At 44.6% G+C, this 22,429-nt stretch overlaps 2 protein-coding genes across 3 annotated transcripts in view; one reads left to right on the forward strand and one right to left on the reverse strand.

Moving 5' to 3' along the window:
- LOC132821804 (choline-phosphate cytidylyltransferase A-like) overlaps positions 1 to 14,239 on the forward strand; it is a 49,297-nt gene extending 35,058 nt beyond the window's left edge. For both annotated transcript variants that reach the window (XM_060834614.1, XM_060834613.1), the window contains exons 7-9: positions 1,682 to 1,824; positions 3,601 to 3,789; positions 7,780 to 14,239. In XM_060834614.1, coding sequence (XP_060690597.1) covers positions 1,682 to 1,824; positions 3,601 to 3,789; positions 7,780 to 7,977 — 530 coding nt within the window. In that variant the 3' untranslated portion in view covers positions 7,978 to 14,239. The remainder of the gene's footprint in view (positions 1 to 1,681; positions 1,825 to 3,600; positions 3,790 to 7,779) is intronic.
- Positions 14,240 to 14,406: 167 nt separating this feature from the next.
- The window catches only part of LOC132821805 (organic solute transporter subunit alpha-like), a 35,917-nt gene continuing 27,894 nt past the window's right edge, over positions 14,407 to 22,429 (reverse strand). Inside the window, exons 8-9 of the mRNA XM_060834615.1 lie at positions 20,435 to 20,540; positions 14,407 to 16,468 (exon numbers count right to left, since the gene is read on the reverse strand). Of these exons, the coding sequence (XP_060690598.1) occupies positions 16,305 to 16,468; positions 20,435 to 20,540 (270 nt within the window). The 3' untranslated portion in view covers positions 14,407 to 16,304. The remainder of the gene's footprint in view (positions 16,469 to 20,434; positions 20,541 to 22,429) is intronic.

Here is a 22,429-nt window from a genome sequence, read left to right on the forward strand (position 1 = left end):
CTATGGTGATTTGTTCGGATGGCCAGGGAGAAATTAATGCAGAGCAAAAACATAGCCTTAAAACGTTGCTTGAAATATATTTTAATGGCATAAAATCAGTACTCACTCAGAGAGCCAGTGCAGTCACAATGGCCAAATGAGAAGGTGGTGGCCGAGTGGTATTATTGCTGTACTATTTATCCAGAGATCTAGGTAATGTTTTGGGGACCTGAGTTCATGTCTCCACTATGGCAGATGGTGGATTCCAATAAAAATCTGGAATTAAGAGTCTAATAGCCATTATCAGTTGTCAGAAAAACCCATCTGGTTCATTAATGTTCTTCTTAGGGAAGGCAATCTGCCATCCTTACTGGTCTGACCTATGTGCGAGTCCAGAGCCACAGCAATGTGGCTGCCATTTAACTATCTTTTGAACAATTAGGGCTGGTCAGCAACGCCCACATTCCATGAATGAATTTTTAAAAATCTATACTGCCCTCTGTACTGTTGATTATTTTTCTTATTGTGCATATATCCTACAGTAACATAACACCATAGACAGCAAAATGCTTTCTGTCTGACCATGCCATCAAACCACAGTGTTCATTTGATCCATTTTAATTGCTATATCTGAATCTGTTTGTTGTCTGACTCTTTCTGGAATTTGGTTCACGTTTTCTTGCCTCCACTGGTAACACTGTACTGAGTAAGCGGGATTGCCATTTCCAACTACCTCATCGTTGCTGAGCTAACCATTGTGCACATGACTCATGCAAGAGCAATCAAAAAGAGAGGGCCAGTTACTTGATAGTTAGGAACTTGAATCTTGTTGAAGTTGTCTAAGTTGTTCATCTTTAGTACGTCAGGACAAACACAGAAATGCTAAATTTCAAACAGCAGCAGTTTGTAGGAAGGGGCAATGGTTATTGATTGGTTGGCATGTTGACTGTTGGATAAGACATTGCCATGGGGCAGTGCCAGCTGTCCAATCTCGAAGCTTTACTAAAGAAGGCACAGGATTGAAAATGTTCCTTTTGTTTACAGTGGCTGTATTCCTGCAGGTCTATGTATGTCTCAGCCAGTCAGATTTGGTTTGCTAGCTAGTCAGCACCTCTCTTCTTCTGCACTATAAGTTGCTGTGATTATTTGTTCGAAATTCGCCTTGATGAGTGTAAGACAAAAGCCTTTGACGACTTGGCCCAGTTTTCAGCAATGTTCGAGTCTCACAATTGTACAGATACTCAAGCAGTTGAATATTTGACTGTTGTCAGCTGTGGCTCAGTGGATATCATCTTACCTCTGAATCAGAAGGTCATGGCTTCGTGATACATTTCAGAGAATGGAGTTCATAAACCAGACTGATTTTTCAGCAAATGTCAGACTTTTTTGATAAAATGTTAAATCAAGGCCCAGTCTGCCCTGTCATGTCAATGTGAAGTATGCGATTTAACAATGTCATTTAAAGAGCAGGGGAATTATCTCTGTCCAATGCAGCAAAACAGATTATCTGATGTCACCATGATGTTTGTGGGAGCTTGCTGTGTGAAAATAGGCTGCTTTGTGTTCTCCATCTAATAAATGCACTTAGCCATAAAGGACTTCAGGGGTTGTTTGAAGTGTTGAACGGTGTTTTTCAACCGGTACCAGGGAATATTTCAAGGTTGAATGATCTCCTAAACATTCTACTCTGTGTGACCTACAGGTATGTTTGCCCCAACTCAAAGAACAGAAGGAATCTCCACATCAGATATCATTACCAGAATTGTGCGGGATTATGACGTATACGTGCGCAGAAATCTGCAGCGTGGTTACACTGCCAAGGAGCTTAATGTCAGCTTTATAAATGTGAGTAGTCATTCCCGGAGAAGGGAATTCAGGCTCAGAGATTCATTCCCATGTTCCATGCTCACTTCTGGCATTGGCAGTAAGCTTTTTAATCATCAAGCTTTGGCTGTAAAGAACCACCTGAGTCAGTGAAAGACACGTGCACTGCACCCCCCCTCTGCCCCATGCCCCCCTCACCCCAATAGCCTTACCACTGCCTGCACTGGTCCCACCAATGGAGCAGTTGCCACTCTATAGGCACCACCTCTTCATGGCTGGGCATGCTGTGCCAATGCTGCCACCGATACCGATGCCAGGTCTTGTGCTGAAACCCACATTGACTCCACCACCAGGAATCCCCAGCTCAATTGTTGGCTCAATAACGTCAGGAATTCCAGTTCCAGGCTCATCACATTGCTACCATTGCAGCCAGGGCCTTGCCAACACCAGAAGACCTCATTCCAGACCGACTGCAACCAGGAGTCCCTGGCTCCACTCATGGGCTAGGTGCCGCCATTGTCTCGCCATACGTCCCACAGTGACGACCCTCTTCCGTGATGTTGCCTCGCAGGTGCCGCCATTTTGAAACATTCATTGCTTCCTCTGATCACTGGAGGAGCCTTGCTGCCGCTACCGCTGCCACTGCCACTGCCAGCCCTAAATCGCCAGGAGGGCACCTTTGCCACCGCCAGGCCCAATCACCGGGAGGGCGTCCCTGCCACCGCCAGGCCCAATCACCGGGAGGGCGTCCCTGCCACCGCCAGGCCCAATCACCTGGAGGGCGTCCCTGCCACCGCCAGGCCCAATCACCGGGAGAGGGGTGGGGGGTTGTCCCTGTCGCTGGTCCCACCATCTCTGACTGCCTCCACTCCAAAACATGGCCCTCTGTAGCTGCCACACTGATTTCGCCTGCTAATCCACCACAAAAGGCTCCAAATAAGAAATAAGCAAAAGAGGAAAAATGAAGTACAAAGAAAAGAAACAGTGCATGGGAGCAGCTGAGCCCTGGGCACGAGCCTGCACGCAGCCCTGCTACTCCACCATCACCTTCTTCACAACACTGCTCCAGTGAAACAGTTACGAGGAGGAGCCTCAGTCACAATGAGGGCAAAGACAAGAATTTAATGGAGTATTTAAGGAGAAACTTCCCCTGGTGGGAAGGGTCAGTAAGCAGACTTAAGATAATTGGCAAAGAAAATACTGGGGAACTAAAAACTTTTATTGGTATGCACTGAGTTATGATCGGAATGCATGACTAAAAGGCTGCTCTTCCACAATCTAGTGTACTCTCTTCCTTGCTGTGTGCTGTCACGCACTCGTGTTTTCTCTCTCTCTCTCTCTCTCTCTCTCTCTCTCTCTCTCTCTCTCTCTCTTCCCCCATCTCTCTCAGTCTGTGTGTCTCTCTCTCTCTGACTGTCCGTCTGTCTGTTGCTCTCTCTCTCTCTTTCTCTCTCTTCCCCTCTCTCTCTCTCTCTCTCTCTCTCTTCCCCCCCCCCTCTCTCTCTCCCCGACTGTCCGTCTGTCTGTTGTGCTCTCTCTCTCTCTCTCTCTTTCCCCCCCCACTGTCACACTCTCTCTGTCTCTGTCTGTCTCGCGCTCTCTCTCTCTCTCTCTGTCTCTCTCTCTCGCATATGCACTCTCTCTCTCTCTCCCCCCCCCTCTGTCTATCTGTCTGTCTGTCTCGCTCGCTCTCTCTGCCTGTCTCACTCCACCTGCTCCACATTTCCTCTCATGCTCCTGCTCACTTTCTGTTATGCTGTTGCTTTCTGACTTCCTTTCATGTTCTCTGCTTTCCAGGAAAAGAAATACAACTTGCAAGAAAGAGTTGACAAAGTGAAGCAGAAAGTTAAAGATGTGGAGGAGAAGTCGAAGGAGTTTGTTCAGAAGGTTGAGGAGAAAAGCATTGATCTGATTCAGAAATGGGAGGAGAAGTCAAGAGAATTCATCGGGAACTTCCTGGAGATGTTTGGGCCGGAGGGAGCCTTGGTAAGGATTTTCCCAATTAGCGGCGCAGTTTAGTAACAATAAATGTAAGAATGATTGAGAGGAGAAGAGTTTATTTGGTTATCATCAGAATCTCAATTCCTGGCCCCAGACCCTCTGTCTCTAAATGATTTCATAAACTTTATCCATTAGCGGTGAGGCACATGAAATCCTTCCAAATAGCAAAGACGTATAGCTGAAGTTTGACTCTCTCTGGGAGCAAGGTAAACATAATCATTTGCAATTTCTTTGTTTTCTATTTAAAAGATAAGCACTGAGGGAGGGCATCACTTTCCCACTTTCTTCAAATAAATAGAACCTTACCCTGGAAGGCGGTAAATCAAATCTGGAGTTGTTGAGTAAGTTGGACTTCAACAGATGGAAGAAACTTTAAAGGGCTACAGCAAAGGGTTTGTTTTGTTAATAAGGGCACCACTGGGTAAAATAAAACATGATGAAAAGAGCAGGATAGTTCAGGAAAGAATTCTAACTAAATAGAAGATTACATGTTATGATGAAAAAGAAACTCACATTTATATAGCACCTCTGGACTCTCCAAAGAGCTGATTACTTTGAATTATGGTCAATATATTAGTGTTAATAAGACAGAGAACACCAAGAGAAATAAAGCCTTTAATGATCAGGGAACACTTATTTTCTCTATGTAACTAATTTCAAGTTGAGGCTGGAAGACTGGCTGCCTTTTCTTCATTCTTCCATGGAATGAAGGTGCCACTAGGAAGTTCAGCATTTGTTTCCCATCCCTGTAAGCCTCACTAGAGCTGCAATTCAGAGTCAACCACATTGCTGTGGGTCGAGAGGCCCATGTAGGCCAGACCAGGTAAGGATGGCAGGTACTCCTACTTAAAAGACATTATTTAATCAGAAGGATCTTTACAATTGACCATTGTCACAGTCACATGACTGACACTTTTAAATCCAGATTTGAAAAAAATTGCTGGAATTTAATTTCCACCATCTGCCATGGTGCAATTTAAACCTTTGTCCCCCAGAGCATTACCGTGGATTATTAGTCCAATGATATTGCGACCTTGCCACCACCTCCTTCCCTATACAAAATTCCATCCAAACTGGTGAAAATGAGATGCTGGCCAATGAAGGCACAGCTCTAATGGAAGGGTGCAAAATTTATCAGTAGGCAGATGGGGCTAGTTTAGCTTGGGATTATGATTGATGTGGACTGGTTGGACTGAAGGGTCTGTTTCCATGCTGGGTGACTGTTTGACTCTGGGAGAAGATTTGCATTGAGTTTAAAACCTTTCATCATTTCAGGAGATATACTGCCTGTGAAGCGCTTTTGAAGCGCATTCACTGTTATAATGTGGAGAAACATGATAGCCAAAGTAAAATCCCACAAGCATCCATGTGGCATAACCTGCTCTGTCTTATGGTAAATGTTGAATGACTCGAGACACTAAGGCGAATTCCCAGGCTCCTCTTCTAAACAATACCCGCAACATCTTTGGTGTCTGTCTCAGGGCAGAAAATGTCTTGATTTAATTCTGACAGACTGCATCTCTGATTCAGCAGCACCCACAGAATACAGCATTGGAGTGTGAGCCTTCATTTTGTACTTGGGTCTCTGGAATCTAGGACAAAGCTGCCATCTACATGGCTGTACAACCAGAGATGGAAAATGAAGTCTGGCTTTGAGGCAACTAGGGACTTTGAGGTGGAATGAAAGTAACAAGAAAGCCTGTGAATCTATTAGAAAGCTACAAGCAGCTAACAGACACAGCATTGTCTGATACAGCATCGAGGAACTGGAGAGGCATTAGCCATGAAACCAATGAAGGTAGCTGGGTCCAAAATAATACAAGCCCAAGAGGAATGCTTCTGCATGGGTATGTAGTTGGAGTCGGTGCAACATTTTTAAAGAACGAGAGGGGGAGGATACGATAGTGGTGTCTTTTGATGAGTGAAATAAATGGAATTAGAAACTATATTGGTGAGGTGACCTTCCTCTTTGGAGAAGAGATAATTGAGAGCTTTTGTTCAATGTGATCAGGTGAGGAGTTCAGATGGCATGGATTGGGAGGAACCATTGGTGAAATAATCAGAAAACAAAGGGCAATGTTGCAAAGGAAGCAGTGAATAGATGAAGATTCCCTTTATATAGTGCATAGTTAATATCTGTAATGCACTGCCAGATTTTTTATTCATTATACGTGGGATGTAGATGTTGCTGACTGAGCTAGAATTAATTCCCCACGTGCAATTGCTCTTGAGAAAGTGGTCGTGAGCTGCTTTCTTGAATCACTGCAGTCTGCAGTATTTTTACACAGTGACACTGAAGGAACTGCGATATGTTTCCAAGTCAGGATGGTAAGTGGTTTGGAGGGGAAATTGCAGGTCGTGATGTTCCCAAGTATCTGCTGCCCTTGTTCTTCCAGGTGTTTTGTTTTATTTATTCATTCGTGGGATGTGGGTGTCACTGACTGGTCAACATTTATTGTCGACCGAAGCTGCCCTTGAATTATCTGGCTTGCTAGGGAATTTCAGAGTACAGTTAAGAGCCACCCACATTGATGTGAGTCTGGAGTCACAGGAGGTCAGACCAAGTGAGGATGGCAGATTTCCTTCCCTGAAGGATGTTAGTGAGCGGGTAGGGTTTTGTCGACAATTGTTTCATGATCATCAGTAGATTGTTAATTCCAAATTTTTTAAAAATTGAATTCACATTCCGCCATCAGCCACAGGGTGGGATTCAGACCTGGGTCCTCAGAACATTAGCTGAATTTCTAGGTAAATCATCTGGTGGTAATATTAGGCCATCACCTCCCTGCCTCCCTTTGTCATGGTAGAGGTCATGCATTTGCAAGTTGTCGAAGGAGGCTTGCTGAGTTACTACAGTGTATCCCGTAAATGATATGCATTTATTAAACTGTGTGATGGTGCTGAGAAGAATGAATGATGAATGTGGGGAATGGTGTGTCAATTAAGCAAGTTGCTTGATCTTGTATGGGGTCAGGTTTCTTGAATATTGCTGGAGCTAAACCTATCTGGGCTCGTGAAGCGTATTCCATCACATTCCTGACCAGTGTCTTATAGATGATGGACAAGCTTTGAGCGTTGCTCAGTTTTGGAGGAAATTGAATCATTACCTGAGAATGAAGGATCTGCAAAGATATGGGGAGTTGGTCTGCAAAGGCATGAGGTGAATTGCTTCTTCAGGGATCAAGCGCAGACATGATGGGTTGAATGGTCTATGTTGTAACCTATCTGAGGACTGCATACATGTCTCAAATCCCAGCCCAGCATGAAATCCCCACTTCGCCCAGTGAGAAGGTGTGGAGTAGGGTAAAAATTAACCATGCACCCATCACCTCTTCTAGATGGTTTAAGCTAGTTTCAAGGACTGTGTTTCCTCTGTTCTCACTGACTTTCATTGGCTCCCAGTCTGGTAATGTCTTTATTCTTGTTGTCACATTCAAATATCTTTGAGGCTTCAGCCCTTCTCTATCTCTTGTATCTTTTCTGACCCTTCCTGCCCCATTTGAATTGCCCCACCATCAGCAGCCTGCTTGAACCCTTCAAATCAATCTTTTTGACGATGCATTGGCTGCATTTCCCAATATCTCCTTCTGTGACTCAGCATCCTGTTTGAGGTGGTAATCACAGTGGTGACACGCCTTGGAATGTTTTTGCTAAATTAGATGGGAATTTAGAATAATCTACCCCCAAGAGTTGTGCACACTCAGATGTTGCTTACATTCAATGAATAGACTTTTGGATGAAAGAATCGAGGAATAGTATAGGAACATGTGTTGAGGTAGAAGATGAATCATGATCTAACTGAATGATAGAGTGGATTCTGTGGGGCCTCCTGCTCTTACGTACGTTTCTTAATGATGCTAGATAAATGTAAGTTGTTGTTGGAGAGAACGGTTGTGAACCCATGTTGGTTTAAAAATGTCTTAAAGTTTTTTATTTCATTCACTGCTCCCCTCCCACCCCACCCTCGTAAAACAGAAACATATGCTGAAAGAGGGCAAAGGCCGAATGCTGCAGGCGATAACCCCGAAGCAGAGTCCGAGCAACAGTCCGGCCCGGGAGCGTTCCCCATCGCCCACTTTCCGATGGCCGTTCTCCAAGACCTCTCCGCCCTCCTCGCCGAAACCGGAGTCGGACGCGGCTGGCTACGACATCAGCGATGACGATTCAGAGTAAAGGTCTCTCTCTGTCTCTCCCGGAGTCTTTGTTTCACCCTCAACACCTGTCTCCTCCAGAGTCTGTCTATCGATTTGTCAGTGATCCACGAGGACTGCAGGCTCTAGGCAAGTGTCACTCTCCAACACACCCACACAGAAAAGGAGTTCACACAAATAGGATCAGGTTGGACTTTGGAATTAAAACATTAAAAACAAAATAATTTTCCACAGGAAAGTAGCTTGAACGATGTAAACATTTATTCTTTTTAGCAAATTAAACTAATTTAAAAGAATCACTGTAAAGATCACAGAGGAAAAATGGTTTTCTTTTATATGTATGAAAAATGGTTTTCTTTTATATGTAAGGCCTTGTGTTGTATCTGAGTATCTGCACATCAAAATGTAATGTGTGTTTCTAACGTATGAGGCTAGAAATGTATGCTCGCCTCGGTTTGGTGGCTGAAAGACTTTTGTGGGATGGGGATGTTGTGGGTGGGGGGCGTGGGGGGGATTGTGTTTGTATCTGTTCATGGGCTTTCCCCTGCAACTTTCATCCAGCTGAACAGTTCTCCCCGTGTGGAAAGAGCTGCAACTTGCCAGTCACTTGCATTTCCAACTTCACCAGTCTCCAGATTTGAAATCTCACCACCCACTCTGCCTTATGCCCCATCTCACTGAACTGGTTCAGTCAGCTTTTATTGAATCCAAGAGGGTCATTGAAACAAGGGTGTTGTCAGCTCAATACTGCAGCCATGGGATGTGATGCACTGGAGGAGATGAGACAGAATTAGTGTGATGGATATACCCACAATGCTGGCTGCTGCATATTTACAAAAGGTGGTTTAATGACAACTCCTTTCTCGTGCAACAGTTGAGATTCCCTTCCTGTAAGCCACCTTATGGTTTGTCTTGTGTGTAGGTATACAGTGGAGATCCGGGCTGCGGCATGTCAAGGCAGACTTTCCGATAGGTTAAAGGATTTGTGTACAACCCGGGTGTTGTGTCTGATCTTTCCATTTCTAATGGAGCATGCACTATTTGTGTGGAGGAAAGTCTCTGCTGCAAATCACTGCCATCAACCGGTTTCTCCTGCACTCGACAGTTTGAGCGTGCTGGTATATAATCGATCGTTTTTGCACTTTGGAAGCTTGGACTACTCTCGAGGTGAAGCCCTTGTGGGTTTTCTCTCCTGTTTCATGCGCTTAAGAAGAGCAGTCCATGCTCTTTTCAATGACTGTCCTGCAAAGTACGATGAGGTTAAGGACTGAATCAGAATACTCTTTTTGGAATTCCAGTGCTCAAGATTGGTGCATGTCTTGTACTTGTCTGCACACTGCCCATGGACAAGGAGATGTTGGACTGTGTTCCCAGCCTGTACTATCCTTTGCTTTCTGGCTGCACACTTATGCACGTTTTCCCAGGATTGTCAGTGTTCGCGTGCAGACTGGTACCAAACATTCTGTATTCATGCAGCCTCTCTGCAGAAGTTAATTTAAGGAACGAGATTGAAATAAATAAGGATAAACACCCTATAAATACAAAGCAGGATCCGCCAGTCCTTTAAGAGAACAGTTTGGTATTTTAGATCCTTTATTAGAACTGCCTGTGTTTAACTAAAGCTTCCGATTGCTTCTTCCCTCATCCCCATCAATTTTCACTGACCTACATGTTTCCAGTAGGTCCTCAATTCAGATTTCTTTTTTTAATAAAAACACCTTGCCAGAGGTGCGAGTTGTTGTCATTCAACTCTAAACTCGCGAGCTGACGGTATTACCAGTCCTGCATGCTCTGTCTTTCCTTTATTCATTCTCAAGGTGTGGGCATCATTGGTGAAGACCAATCCCTAATAGTCCTGCAGAAGGTGGTGGTGAGCTGCCTCTTGAACAACTTCAATCCATGCAGTGTACCCCTAGAGCCCTTGGGGAAGCAATTCCAGAATCCTGTGACACTGAAGGAGTGCTGATATTGTTCCACGTTACAATAACGTGGTTTGGAGGGGAACCTACAACTGGAGGTAATTGTGTGTTTGGCAGTTGCTGCCTAAGGGATCTGGTGTGTTGCTGCAGTATATCTTGTAGGTGGTGCACACAGCAGCCAATGTGCATTGGTGCGGTAGGAAGTGGATGTTTATGGTTGTGGATAGGCTGCCTTTTTGTGGAATGGCTTCGAGCTTCTTTAGTGTTATTGGCACTACATTTATCCAGACAAATGGAACGTTTTACCCCATGGCTTTTGCAGTTTCCTGTATCCTTCAGCAATGTCTTGATGTCACGTGGAACTAACTAAATTGGCTGATGACTGACTTCTGTGATGGTGTGGCCTCAGGAATAGGCCAAGATGGAACAGACACTGAATGCTTCTGCCTGAATGTGGTAGCTAACACTGAGAATGTGGAACTTACAGATTGGTGTCTGCCATCATTAACAATAGGGTGCTCAAGGAGCCGCCCCCTCCTGTTGGTTACATTTCCATCCCCATTCACAAGTGCACATGCAGAGCTTTGACCAGAACTATTAATTATAGGGTGACTGAGCTCTATCTACAACATACTACTCCATTATTAAATGTGTGTCTTGCTGTTTTGTAACTTGACCAGGTTGACGTAAAGGATATATTGGGAGTAAAGTTACAGATTGTGGTTGATGGCCCACTGGGCCTCATTGCTGCTGTGTTTTGAGATGCTCAATCTGCTGTCAATCTTATTTCCTTCAGCAATGTAGGCATCCCATACAATATGGTGGGTGTTATTCTGTTTGGTGGTCAATCCCTTCATGGACAGGTACATCCACCAGGGTGAGAGAAATCAGTTTATTTTCCCCTTGTTAGTTCTCTCACCACATGTACAGGTGCAGCTTGACAGCGGTGAGCTTCAGGACTTGGTCAGCTCAGTCAGTGGTGGTACTGCTGAGCCACATTTGGTGAACTCCAAGACTCCTTCCACAGAATCTGCCAAACCTACAACCTCTACCATCAAGAAGGACGGGCATGGCATACATGGAAACACCACACCTGCAAATTACAGGAAATATGCTGCCATTCCTTCAGTGTCAGTGGGTCAAAACCCTGGAACTCCCTCCCTTAAAGCAGCATTGTTGGTACACTATACCTCAAGGAGAGCAGTTTAAGAAGGCAGCTCACCATCACCTTCTCAAGTGGAATGAATGCTGGCCCAGCTTATGATGCATACAGTCCCCACAACTTAATGGAAAAGAAAACTGAAGTCCCTTAATTAAAGCACATTCTGTGTCCTTGCCACCCTCCTCCTTTATGTGGAGGAATCTTGATTTATTGCCGACTGGGCAATAATTAGCCAGAGCCTTCCTTGTCCATCTTTGACCTGATGCTGTGAGACTTCAAGGAGTGTGGGATCAATATCGATAACACCAAGACCACTCGTGATTGTATACTGTGCCTCCAAGACTTCTCCTCACTGTCAACACCTTTACCTCTGGTATCACCCAAGGAGTTGTCTTAACCACCTCCTATTTCTTGTCTACATGCTGCCCTTAGCTCCTGTGGAGCACATTAGAACATTTTGAAAACATTCAAAAACAATGTGTCAGCTGCCACATGTCTGTTGATGACACCCAGCACTACCTCCACTCATCTTGACCCCTCCATAGTCTCTACATTGTTGGACTATTTGTCCCACACCTTCCAAATAAATATTAACAAGACTAAAGCTGTTGTCTTCCTGAATGATCTCTGCTCCCCAACTAATGACTCTTCCCCCACCCACCCAATGGTTGTTACTGAGGACTGAAGAATCAGGCTATTTATGACCTTGCTGTCTTATCTGACCCTGACATGTGCTTCAATAATGCATCCTCATAGTTCCACCTCTGACATTATATGACTGACCCTACCTCATCTCATCCACTGCTGAAATCCTCATTCACACCTTCGTTTGCTCCACACCTGACTTCTCCAGTGCCATCTTGGCCAGCCTCCCTGTCTACTCACTAAATCTAAGATGGTCGTCAATTCTGCTGCTTGTAACTAACTCATGTTAAGTTCTGCTCCCCCAATCTGCCCTTGTTGACCTTCGTTGGCACCCAGTGTTCCCATCCTTGTTTTTGAACCTTTCCATAGTTCTGTGAACTCCTCCAGCCCGATAACCCTCTGAGATCATAATTACAGTAATTCTTGCTTTTAGAGCATCACAAACTGCAATTGCTTCAAAATTGGTGGCTGTGCTTTCAACTGCTTGGCCTGAACCCTGGAATTCCCTTCCTAAACCCCCTCCAACTCCATATCCCTTTTTCAAATGTCTCTTATGATCTACCTCTTTTGTTAGCTTTTTGGAATCTGTCCTCATATTTCTTACTCCGTGTCAAATGTCTGGTGAAAATGGCCTATGGGGCAGGACATAACCAGGCAAGGTTACAACAGGAGTCTTGCATATTAACTGGGAAGTTGGTATCTTTAGGTATGATCACATTGGACTGTAACTTGGTTAATCTGTGGAATTGCTATCCTGATTTTCACAGATTTAACAAGGAGGTCTCAGGTTGTGCAGTTGGATGGCACGCTGTCTGTCCTGTTGTTGTAGCTTTGCTTTTTGTAGCTCTCTCAATAACCAAATGATTTGCTCAGCCATTTCAGAGTTAGCCACATTGCTGTGGGTCTAGAGTCCAGTGTAGGTAAGGATGACAGAAAATAACAAAAGCTGCAGATCACAGCAGGTTAGACAGCATCCATGGAGAGAGAGCAAACTGACGTTTCAACTTGCGATGATTTTTCATTAGTATGATAGATTTCCCACCCTAAAGGACATGAGCGAGCCAGATAGGTTTCTAATGACAATCCGGTAATAGTTGATAGCTTATTTTTCCAGAGTTATTTTAACTCTGCAGCTGTCGTGATGAAATTTGAATTCATGCTACTATCATTACACCAGGCTTCTGGATCACTGACACAATGATATAACCACTGTGTGTAGTAGCCCTCATTGCAGGACAGGAGAACTTCAGTTATAAAGATGTTTGTTGTTCTGTGCGCTGGGCTGTGTCTGTATCATTTTTCAGGTTTGTTGAAGTTATGCTGACTTTATTTAAAATAAGATCATAAGGCTTTTTGACATGACCAGCACTATAAATGAGATGAATTCCACGTGCTATCTGACTGTTATTCCATTGCATGTTGTACTCTAACAGCAATGGATTGGGCTGCACTGAAATCTGCATTTCTCTGTGTCGTTTCTGTCTTACTATTTTCAAAACATTTTTCAAAACCTATGAGTGTTTGTGTAGGGCCCTTCATGATTATGGGATATCCGAAAACACTTGGCATGCTGATCAAGTGGTTTACGGAGTTCAGTCACTATGTTGTAATGTCAGGAAACGTGAGAGCATTGCCAAACTCCAGGCTCTCTGCAGTTTTCTGCTGTCTCGATGCTGCTTCAATGCTGAGGCCAGAGTTGCACTGAAATAAGCTTGTTGAATTTGTCTAAGGGCCAGAAGGACACTCATCTGTCATTGAGTTGGGGGGGTACTCCCTTTGAGGGGAAGTGGGCTTGCTGGCTGCGAGAGCCCTCAAGTTGGGAACGATGACCACTGCTTATTGAGTAAGCACCGCACCCACATCCTCTCTGCTCACTGGGAGTCCCGAGGCACGACATTGCAGACCTGGCTACAATGGCTACAAAGCTTTAGCTTCTCCACCAGCAGCTCGCTCATGACAAACTGGTTATTAGCTGTGTCAGATTGATCCTGACCCTCAAAATGTCACATCCGTAAGACGATAAGATGTTAGGACCAGAAGGAGACCATTTAGCCCAGTGGATCTGCTCTGCCATTCAGTGTTATCATGGCCGATTTCTGGGGGTGGACTTAATGTGTGGGGGGTGTTGGGGAGGGTGGAGTGTGTGATTTGCTTTTTCAGTCAAATCAGGAGTAGCCAAACTCTACAAACTCTTCCGTGACTGTTGGATGGCAGATGGAGTGCAGAAGTATTTCTGTCTTGGTGTTGTATTTTTAAAAGTCCATATGTTATTTATGCAATACAATGTTCCTGTGGGCAATCCTTGTGAATCATTTAAATTTATACATGAAAAAAATGATAAGATTTAATCTTAGACCTTTTGTTAAACTTGGGTGGTTGAGGGCACAGGGAGGTTAAATTTACCATAGTTGAAATGCAAGGTGCTATAAGATCGGCTTTGAGCTGAGATTTTTAATAGAGATGCATGTTGTTGATAAATGGATTTTGTGCTGATCTTTTAATCAACTTACAGCTGTTGAACAGTGGAAATTGTCTGATTAAACAGCATTAAACTGAAACTCTGTCTGATGTCCCTTTTTACCCCTCTCCTGATGAATTGTTATCTTCCAGCAGAAAGGTTTTTCTGCCCTTCCTTTTCGGAACGTGAAACTCACTCAAGTTGCAAGTCTCTCAGCAACTGCATTGCCAATGTTCCAAAGTGTGGACCTACCCCACACCACCTCAGACTGTTTGATCACCATGGGAATGATGGAAGGATTCCAGTCCTGTTCTCCTCCTCTACCGAAGAAACAGTGACAGCAGCAGTTAATGATGATGCGGCCAATCTGGAACGGGAACCTGGGCTAGATTTTCACTACATCCACTCCCCCTGAAATCCCCAGGAACTGAAACTTGATCCACCACTGTCTTGAACATTCTCAAAGACTCAGCATCTGCTACCTTTTCTGCAAGAGGCTTCCAAAGCATCTTTAAAGCTTGAGTGAGAACCTAGATCTAGGAGTCACTGTTTACAAATAAAGGGTTACCCATTTAAGACAGAGTCAAAGTGTGGCACTGGAAAAGCACTGGGGCAGGGCGGGGTGGGAGTTGAGCAATTCTCATCTCTGTCTATCGCATTCTATCTCTGTCTATTCTCATCCCATTCCTGATGAAGGGGCTTACCTCCAAAGCATCTGTTCTCCTCAGATGCTGCCTGACCTGATGTGCTTTTCCAGTGCCACACTCTTCTATCCTTTATTTATCAGCAGTGACTCCTAGATCTCGATTCTCACTCCAGCTTTGAAGTGTAGATGAATGAAACGTGGTTTCGTGAAACTCAGGATGTGGAACAGTAGCAAAAGGATGTCTGCTGTTTCCATCCTGTTTAGAAAGTCTCAAATCGAGCGAGTGTCATCTCAGGATAAGGGTTCAGCCACTTAGGACTGAGATGAGAAGTGTCTCCACTCTGTGTGTTGGGAATTGTCTGTCCCAGAGGTCAGTCAGGAGCCCTAATGTTGACTCGAAGGACTGTAAGGCTGCCTCCTCCATTTTCTTATCATATCGAGCACCTCCCTGTTCCTCTAATTGCTAGCTTGGGCTCAACAACCATAGTCAAAAGGTCCAGAAAGATTGTGGTGATGTTGGCATCAAATGTTGGTACTTGAGCCAAAAAATAGGATAAGGGGGACAAGGAAGAACTGTCACGTCTACAGCATGGAATAGTGTATGTTTATCTTGATAACCAATCACCTGACCTTTGATTTCAAAATCACAGGATATGGGAATGTGTAAAAATTTGCATCTTTCACCTAAAGATCATAAGGTTTAGGATGAGAGTGGGCTATTTGGCCTATTGAGGCTGATCTGATATTCCTCAACTCCACGTTCCTGTCCTTTTCCCCATAATTCTTGATTTCCTTACAATTAAAATTGCACCAACTGGTAATGCATTTATACTGCATTGGTCACATCTTTATCCTTCTACTGAAATAATTCTAACAGGAAATTGCTTTTATGTTGGCCAACCATTCTGCCCCAGGAGAATCATGAGGGTTGAACTGGGGTTTCAAAGGTTCAAGCCAACCAGGTTCATGGAATGCACTGCCTGAAAGTGGCATATTCAGTGGTCACTTTAAATAGGGAATTAGACAAATACTTAAAAGGTTGGAGTGGAAAGAAAATGCTGGAACTGAGGTAAGAGCAAGAGGGAGATCATTGTGAGCTCCAATGAATTGACTTGAATTGAATTCCTCTTGCACAGAGCTGTTACTGGTACAATGGGCCTAATGGTCACCCTGCTGTATTGTAAGGATGGTTCAGAGGTTATGCTGACCCACAGGCTGAGGAGCAAAAAGAGAAGAGAATCATTTCTAGGATGGCACCTCCGACAGATCAGCACTCTCTCAGTGGGCAGTATCAGCACAGACAATGTGCCCAAATATCGAGAGTGGGGTTTGAGCCCGTACAAAGTTCTGACTCAAACCTCTGTGTGTTGGAGGAGGGGGGAAGGGGGTAAAACGTAAAAGGCAGCTCAGTGTAAAATTATACTTTTTAAACTGTTTGGTTTGTTCAGTTCAGTATTATCGATGCCTCCTGGTTAGGTTGCTGTTTTGCAGAAGACATTGTCTATCCTTCAGTGGTGACCTAATTTGTCAGAATGTTCTGTTGGCATTTCCTTTCCTCTTTGCCTTGAGATTCAACCGTGTCCAGTGCTCTGTATCCCGGCTGATCATCCTGCTTCCTGTATGATACTCGTGTGAGCATTCCTACCAAGAACATCTCTATGATTAGGAGCTGGTTATTCATGACTGTGAAGGAAGAGAAAGTTCTGGAGTTAATATTTCATGCAAAGTAGCAAAATGGCTTAGTGTTTAAGATGTTTAGGAACAGGATGTAGCCATTCAGCCCCTCGACAATGGCTCATCAATATCTCAACTCCACCACCTACCATTTACTCAAAACCCATAATCCACTTGCCCAACGAGATCAAGAGACGCAATTCCCCCACCTGAGGATAAAACCTTTCTGTCCAGATGGTGGTGTATTGGTAATTTCAGAGGCCCTGGGTAATGCTCTGCAGGGAAGGGGTTCAAATCTCACAACAGCTTTGGAAAGGGTTCAGAAGAGATTTACCAGGATGTTGCCTGCTATGGAGGGAAAGGCTGGGGGACTTGTGGCTGCTTTCATTGGAGAGAAGAAGGTTGAGAGGTGACTTAATTGAGACCTACAAGATAATCAGAGGGTTAGATAGGTTGGACAGTGAGAGCCTTTTTCCACATTGGTGGTGGCTAGCACGAGGGGACACAGCTTGAAATTGAGGGATGATAGATGTAGGACAGATATCAGAGATAGGTTCTTTAGTCAGTGGTAGGGGCATAAACTCACCAACTTTAAGAGCATTTAAATGGTCATCAGATAGTCATGATTGAAAATGGAATTGTGTAGGTTAGATGGGCTTCAGACTGGTTTCACAGGTCAACGCAACATCGAGGGCCGGAGGGCCTGTTCTGCGCTGGAACATTCTAGGTCTGGATTTGGAAGCTACGTTCCAAAATGGTGAGTATGAAATGATCATTGATAGTTGTCAAAGACCCATTTGGTCACTTGAGTCCAATGACGTCTTTGGGAGAAGAGTAAATGAACTCAATGTTAAACTCTGTGCATCTCTCCACAGATGCTACCACACTTTGTTTCTTTTCAGGTCTCCAGCATCCATGATCCTTTGCTTTCATCTGGTTTGCTGATTTTGTTTTTGTGCGGAGGGAAATCGCTATCCACACCTGGTCTGGCCCACGTGTGAACTGAGATCCACAGCAATGTGGTTGCCTCTTACCTGCCCTTTGAAAGGGCCCGAGCAAGCCTCTCAATTAGGGATGGACAATGAATATTGGCTTTGCTGACAATGCCCACATCTATGAAAGAGTGAAGGGAAAAAGCAAAGGAGCTCTTTTAATCATCACTTAAAGAGCTTAATTGAGCAATCTTATTCCTGAACTCTTAGATTAACCCTTTTAGTACTGGTAGATGTTTGGTCATTCTCTGCTGTATCTCCAGCAAGGCCATTATTTCCTTCCTGAGGTGTGGAGTCACAGAACTGAACCCAAACTCCAGATGGGGTCTAATCAGAACATGGGGACAGCTGTATTTACACCCCTTTGAGATAAAAGCTAATATTTCATTCTACTTTTTAATTCAATAGGATTGATGACATCCATAATCCTCTGCAGGAAGTGATTGGGTTTCCACATACGTTAAAGTCGCAGGAACGTGTTTGACCTGGAGATGGTCTGCTGTCCATTACTGCAATTGTTATGTTCCTGAGAGACATTGTTAATTGTGGGGAGTGAAATTTATTCCAAACAGTCCCAGTCAGTGCAGGAAGGTGCAAAGTAAATATCTTATACTGTCACTCTCGGATCTTATTACAGCTGTAGCATCTCCCTCATTCCACCTATTCCCGTGATTAAAATAGTTGAAGAGTTTTCATGGACTGAAACTAATCCTCTGGTCAGAGAATCAAGAAGCTGAAAGAACTGGGCCACGGGGGAGTGATGGTGAAAAAAAAATACATTTGCCCCTATAAAAGGTATTGGGAGTCAGGAAATGTCTCACTTTCTCTCTTTTCCCCAAAAACCTGCAGTTTGGGGGTCAGTTTAAAATCTCTCAACCATTTTTTTTGCTGGTTGAAGGTGTTAATGGGGGTAAATGTATTGAAGGTGTAGATCAGTAATGATCTAAGGGAATGGCTCCTTCGGGTTTCTAACTCACTCATTGTCCAGCAATGGAGTCAGCTGCCTAATGAGACTCAGTATAATGGACTGTTTAACATACTGGATAGTAGGGAGCAGAATGCCCTCTAGGTTTGTGCCCTGCTCTTTGCTTGAATAACTTTGGTTTCAATTTAGCAGTGATACAATTGGTCCCGTAACCCCAGGTTTGGAGGTTTGTGAGAAGCTGTGGGTGGGATGGAGGGATGCAGAGAGAATATTGTGGGAGTGGAGTGTCAGCACAAAGTGGGTTGGAGTCAGCACATTGGCTCCTGTCCATATTCAGAAGCATGTACAGTGGGTGGGTGTTTTCCTGTGGGAATGGAGAAAGGGGCAGGAATGTTCCTGCCCAAGTCTCCTTCATCATTGAAAAATATTCCAGGAAGGAATGGGGTGAATCACGACTTGAAAGAAACAGATGGTTATTAAAGAGTGAGTGAACATGAAGCAATAAAAAAATTCTCTTAAAAAGGCATGATTTTAGACTTGGTGTGTAAGTGTTCCTGACCAGGACAGCATTACTTAATTGCTTATTGTTACCTAAGGTGAGTGATCTTCTCTAGTGGTCAGGGATACTTACAGCACTGAAAGAAGCCATTCAGCCCATCGTGCATGTGCTAGTCAACAAAGATCTGACTGCACAATCCCAATTTCTACCCGTTGACCCATTGCCCTGCAGACAATGGCATTGCAATAGTCTCTAACCCAACCAGTTTCAGACAGTGATTCCAGACTCCCAAAACCCTCTGAGTAAAACATATTCTCCTCGCCTCTCCTTTTAGCCTTAAGCCTATTGGTTATTGAGCTCTCTACTAGTGGGGAGACGCAGAGACCATTACGGAGGGAAGTTGAGGTTCTGTCATGGCAGTGAGTGACTGGATTTGCAAACAGGCGCAGACTGGGTAAGTACAGTTTCTTTCTTTCCTGAAAGGACATTAGTTAATCATTTTGTGTTTTTACTACAATCCGACTGCATCAGCATCACTTTTCAAGAGACCAGCATCTTATGTCCTTTGTTTCTTAAATTCAAATTCTCAAGCCAATACTGGAGGATTTTGACTCATTATTATTGATCCAGTAACTTAACCCCCAACTACTGAAGTTATTGATGTTTGGGTGGGGAGGTTGTGAATAGAATCATGGTCATACAGCACGGTCAGAGAGAGGCTTTGGTCCAACTCATCCATGCCAACCGAATTTTGTAAACTTATCCCATTTGCCTGCATTTGGCCCATATGCTTCTAAACCTTTCCTATTCCTTAACCTGTCCAAATCTCTCTCAACCGTTGTAACTGTAACTGTACCTGCATCTACCACTTCCTTTAGCAGTTTAGTCCTCATATGAACCAATCTCTGTGTGAAAAGGTTGCCCTTCGGGTCCTTTTTAAATCTTTCCCCTCTCACCTTAATCCTTTATCCTCTCATGTTAAAAGACCTCGGTTGTTCAACTTATCTATGCCCCTCCTTATTTATAAACCCCAATATTGTCACCCCTAGGTGTCTGACGCTCCAGGATAGAAAAGTCCCAGCCTATCCAGCCTCTCCTTAAACAAGATTGACAGCAAGCTGGCTGAGACATTAGGCCAGGTGACCAAAAGCATAGGTTTTGGGGTTTGCTTGTAAAGGAAGAGAGAGGTGGAGAGGTTTGGGAGAGACTATTAAATCTTCGGACTCAGATAGCTGAAACCACAGTTGCCCGAAGGTGTAATGATGAAAATCAGGGAGGTAGAAGAGGTGGGAATTGCACACAGTTAAAGTTGGGTGAGGCCACGGAGAGATTTGAAAGGTAGGAGCAATTTAGATCAATGATGTGTGATTGTAGCTCAGTGAACGCACGGTATCACGTGAGACTAGGAGTTAATAAGCCACCCACTGTGTTCCCAATCTGCTGTAGATCACAGCAGCTGGAAGGTGGGGTTTTGGGTCCTCTATCCTGCCAGCATTCCCCCCCCCCCCCAAGCCCCAGCTGAGTCCCACCATGCTCTATTCCAGATTGAAGTTACATACGTTGTGCTCTGGTCTTTGAGGAGTAGGGGGGTGAACAGCTGACGTGTCCAGCTCCTGCCAATATGTCGAGGATAGAATTCTGCAGCGAGGACAGGATCAAAATCGCCTGTGAAAGGTGAGAAAGGGAAAGTGTGTGAGGAAATTTGCGAGAAACCATTTTCCTGTCCTGTTAATAGGAAGAAGCAGATGAATTCTGGATTAGGGCTAACACTTGGAGCTAGACTCTGGGAAAAAGCTATCCTGAACCTCTTCGAATTGTGACTTTAGCGTCCAGTTGAGAATGCACATTGTTATTTAATCTGAAAATGTGGTCCTCTTTGAAAGTGCAGCACTGTCTCTGAGCTGCAGCTGGAAGTATGGGCTCACGTCTCCAGGAGGGAGGCTTAAACCCACAGGTTCCAGATGCACTGGCAGCAGCGCCGCCCGCTTAGAATTTGACCATCCTTATCCTCACCATTCCATGGTCATTCCCAAGGCCGTGGTGGTATTATCTCTCCCTCTGGGCCACAACACCCAGATTCAGGAGGTGTGTTGTAACATCTCTGAACAGGTAGATTATAAAGTAACTATGGAGAAAGTGAGGACTGCAGATGCTAGAGATCAGAGCTGAAAATGTGTTGCTGGAAAGGTGCAGCAGGTCAGGCAGCATCCAAGGAACAGGAGAGTCGACGTTTCAGGCAAAGAAGGGCTCATGCCCGAAACGTCGATTCTCCTGCTCCTTGGATGCTGCCTGACCTGCTGCACCTTTCCAGCAACACATTTTCAGCTATAAAATAACTATGTCAAGAATGTGGTGCTGGAAAAACACAGCAGGTCAGGCAGCATCTGAGGAGCAGGATTCTCCTCACGCCCAAAACGTCGGTTCTCCTGCTCCTCAGATGCCGCCTGACCTGCTGTGCTTTTCCAGCACCACACTCTCGCCTCTGATCTCCGGCATCTGCAGTCCTCCTATAAAATAATCATGGTCAACGTTAGTGTTTATACTGCACCCGCATCTCTTCCCACATCTCTTCATCTCACCCTGTCATTGTGAACTTGCTGATTCTTCCTGATGCTCTTCTGTCCTTGCAGCTCCTCAGTATGGACTTGTTGGGCCGAAGGGCCTGAGTCCACACTGTAGGGAATCTAATCTAATCTAATCCTGCTCTGATGCTGTCAGCCTGCAATCGTGCAGTTCCTGTTGGCTGGTTTTCAGACAATCCCGTTGACTGAAAGATTTTAACTGCTACATTTCTAATCCATTTACTTTGTTGCATTTTCTGATGGAGATGCAGCAGGCCGTACACAGCGTCTATTCGAGAGACAAGGCGAAAACCTGAACCTGGATTCTCCTCAAAACGATTCCATCCCCCGTTCACCAACCCCCCCCATGCTGGCTGTTTTTGTGTACAGTTTTATTGGCAAGTCGACCAGTAATGCAGAATCCATGTCCAGAGGTGAGGTGAGAGTGACATCCCTTGACATCTGACATCAATGCTGCATTCAGCGAGTATAGTATCAAGGAACCCTCACAAAACTCGAATCAATGGATACGAGGGGTAAACTCTCCATTGTTTAGAGTCATATCTGACACATAGGAAGATAGTTGTGGTTATTGGAGATATCTACAGGGGTTTCTTAGGGGAGTGTCCTAGGCCCAACCATCTTCAGCTGCCTCATCAATAACCTTCCCTCCATCATAAGGTCAGAAGTGGCGATGTTCACCGATGATTTCACAATGCCCAGCACCATTTGCAGCTCCTCAGATACTGAAGCAGTCCGTGTCCAAATGCAACAAGATCTGGACAATATCCTGGCTTGGGCTGACAAGTGGCAAGCAATGTTTGCATCAGACAAATGCCAGACTATGACCAACACCAGTGAGAGGCAATCTAACCACTGCTCCATGGCATTCAACTGTGTTACCATCACTGAATCCCTCACTATTGTTATGAAGATGTGGGTGTACTGTACCTTTAAGAGAGTTAAAAGCTAGTAGAACTACCCAACATAGCA

The sequence above is a fragment of the Hemiscyllium ocellatum genome, chromosome 13 (assembly GCF_020745735.1).
Source record: "Hemiscyllium ocellatum isolate sHemOce1 chromosome 13, sHemOce1.pat.X.cur, whole genome shotgun sequence".
In the NCBI taxonomy this organism is placed as follows: Eukaryota; Metazoa; Chordata; class Chondrichthyes; order Orectolobiformes; family Hemiscylliidae; genus Hemiscyllium; species Hemiscyllium ocellatum.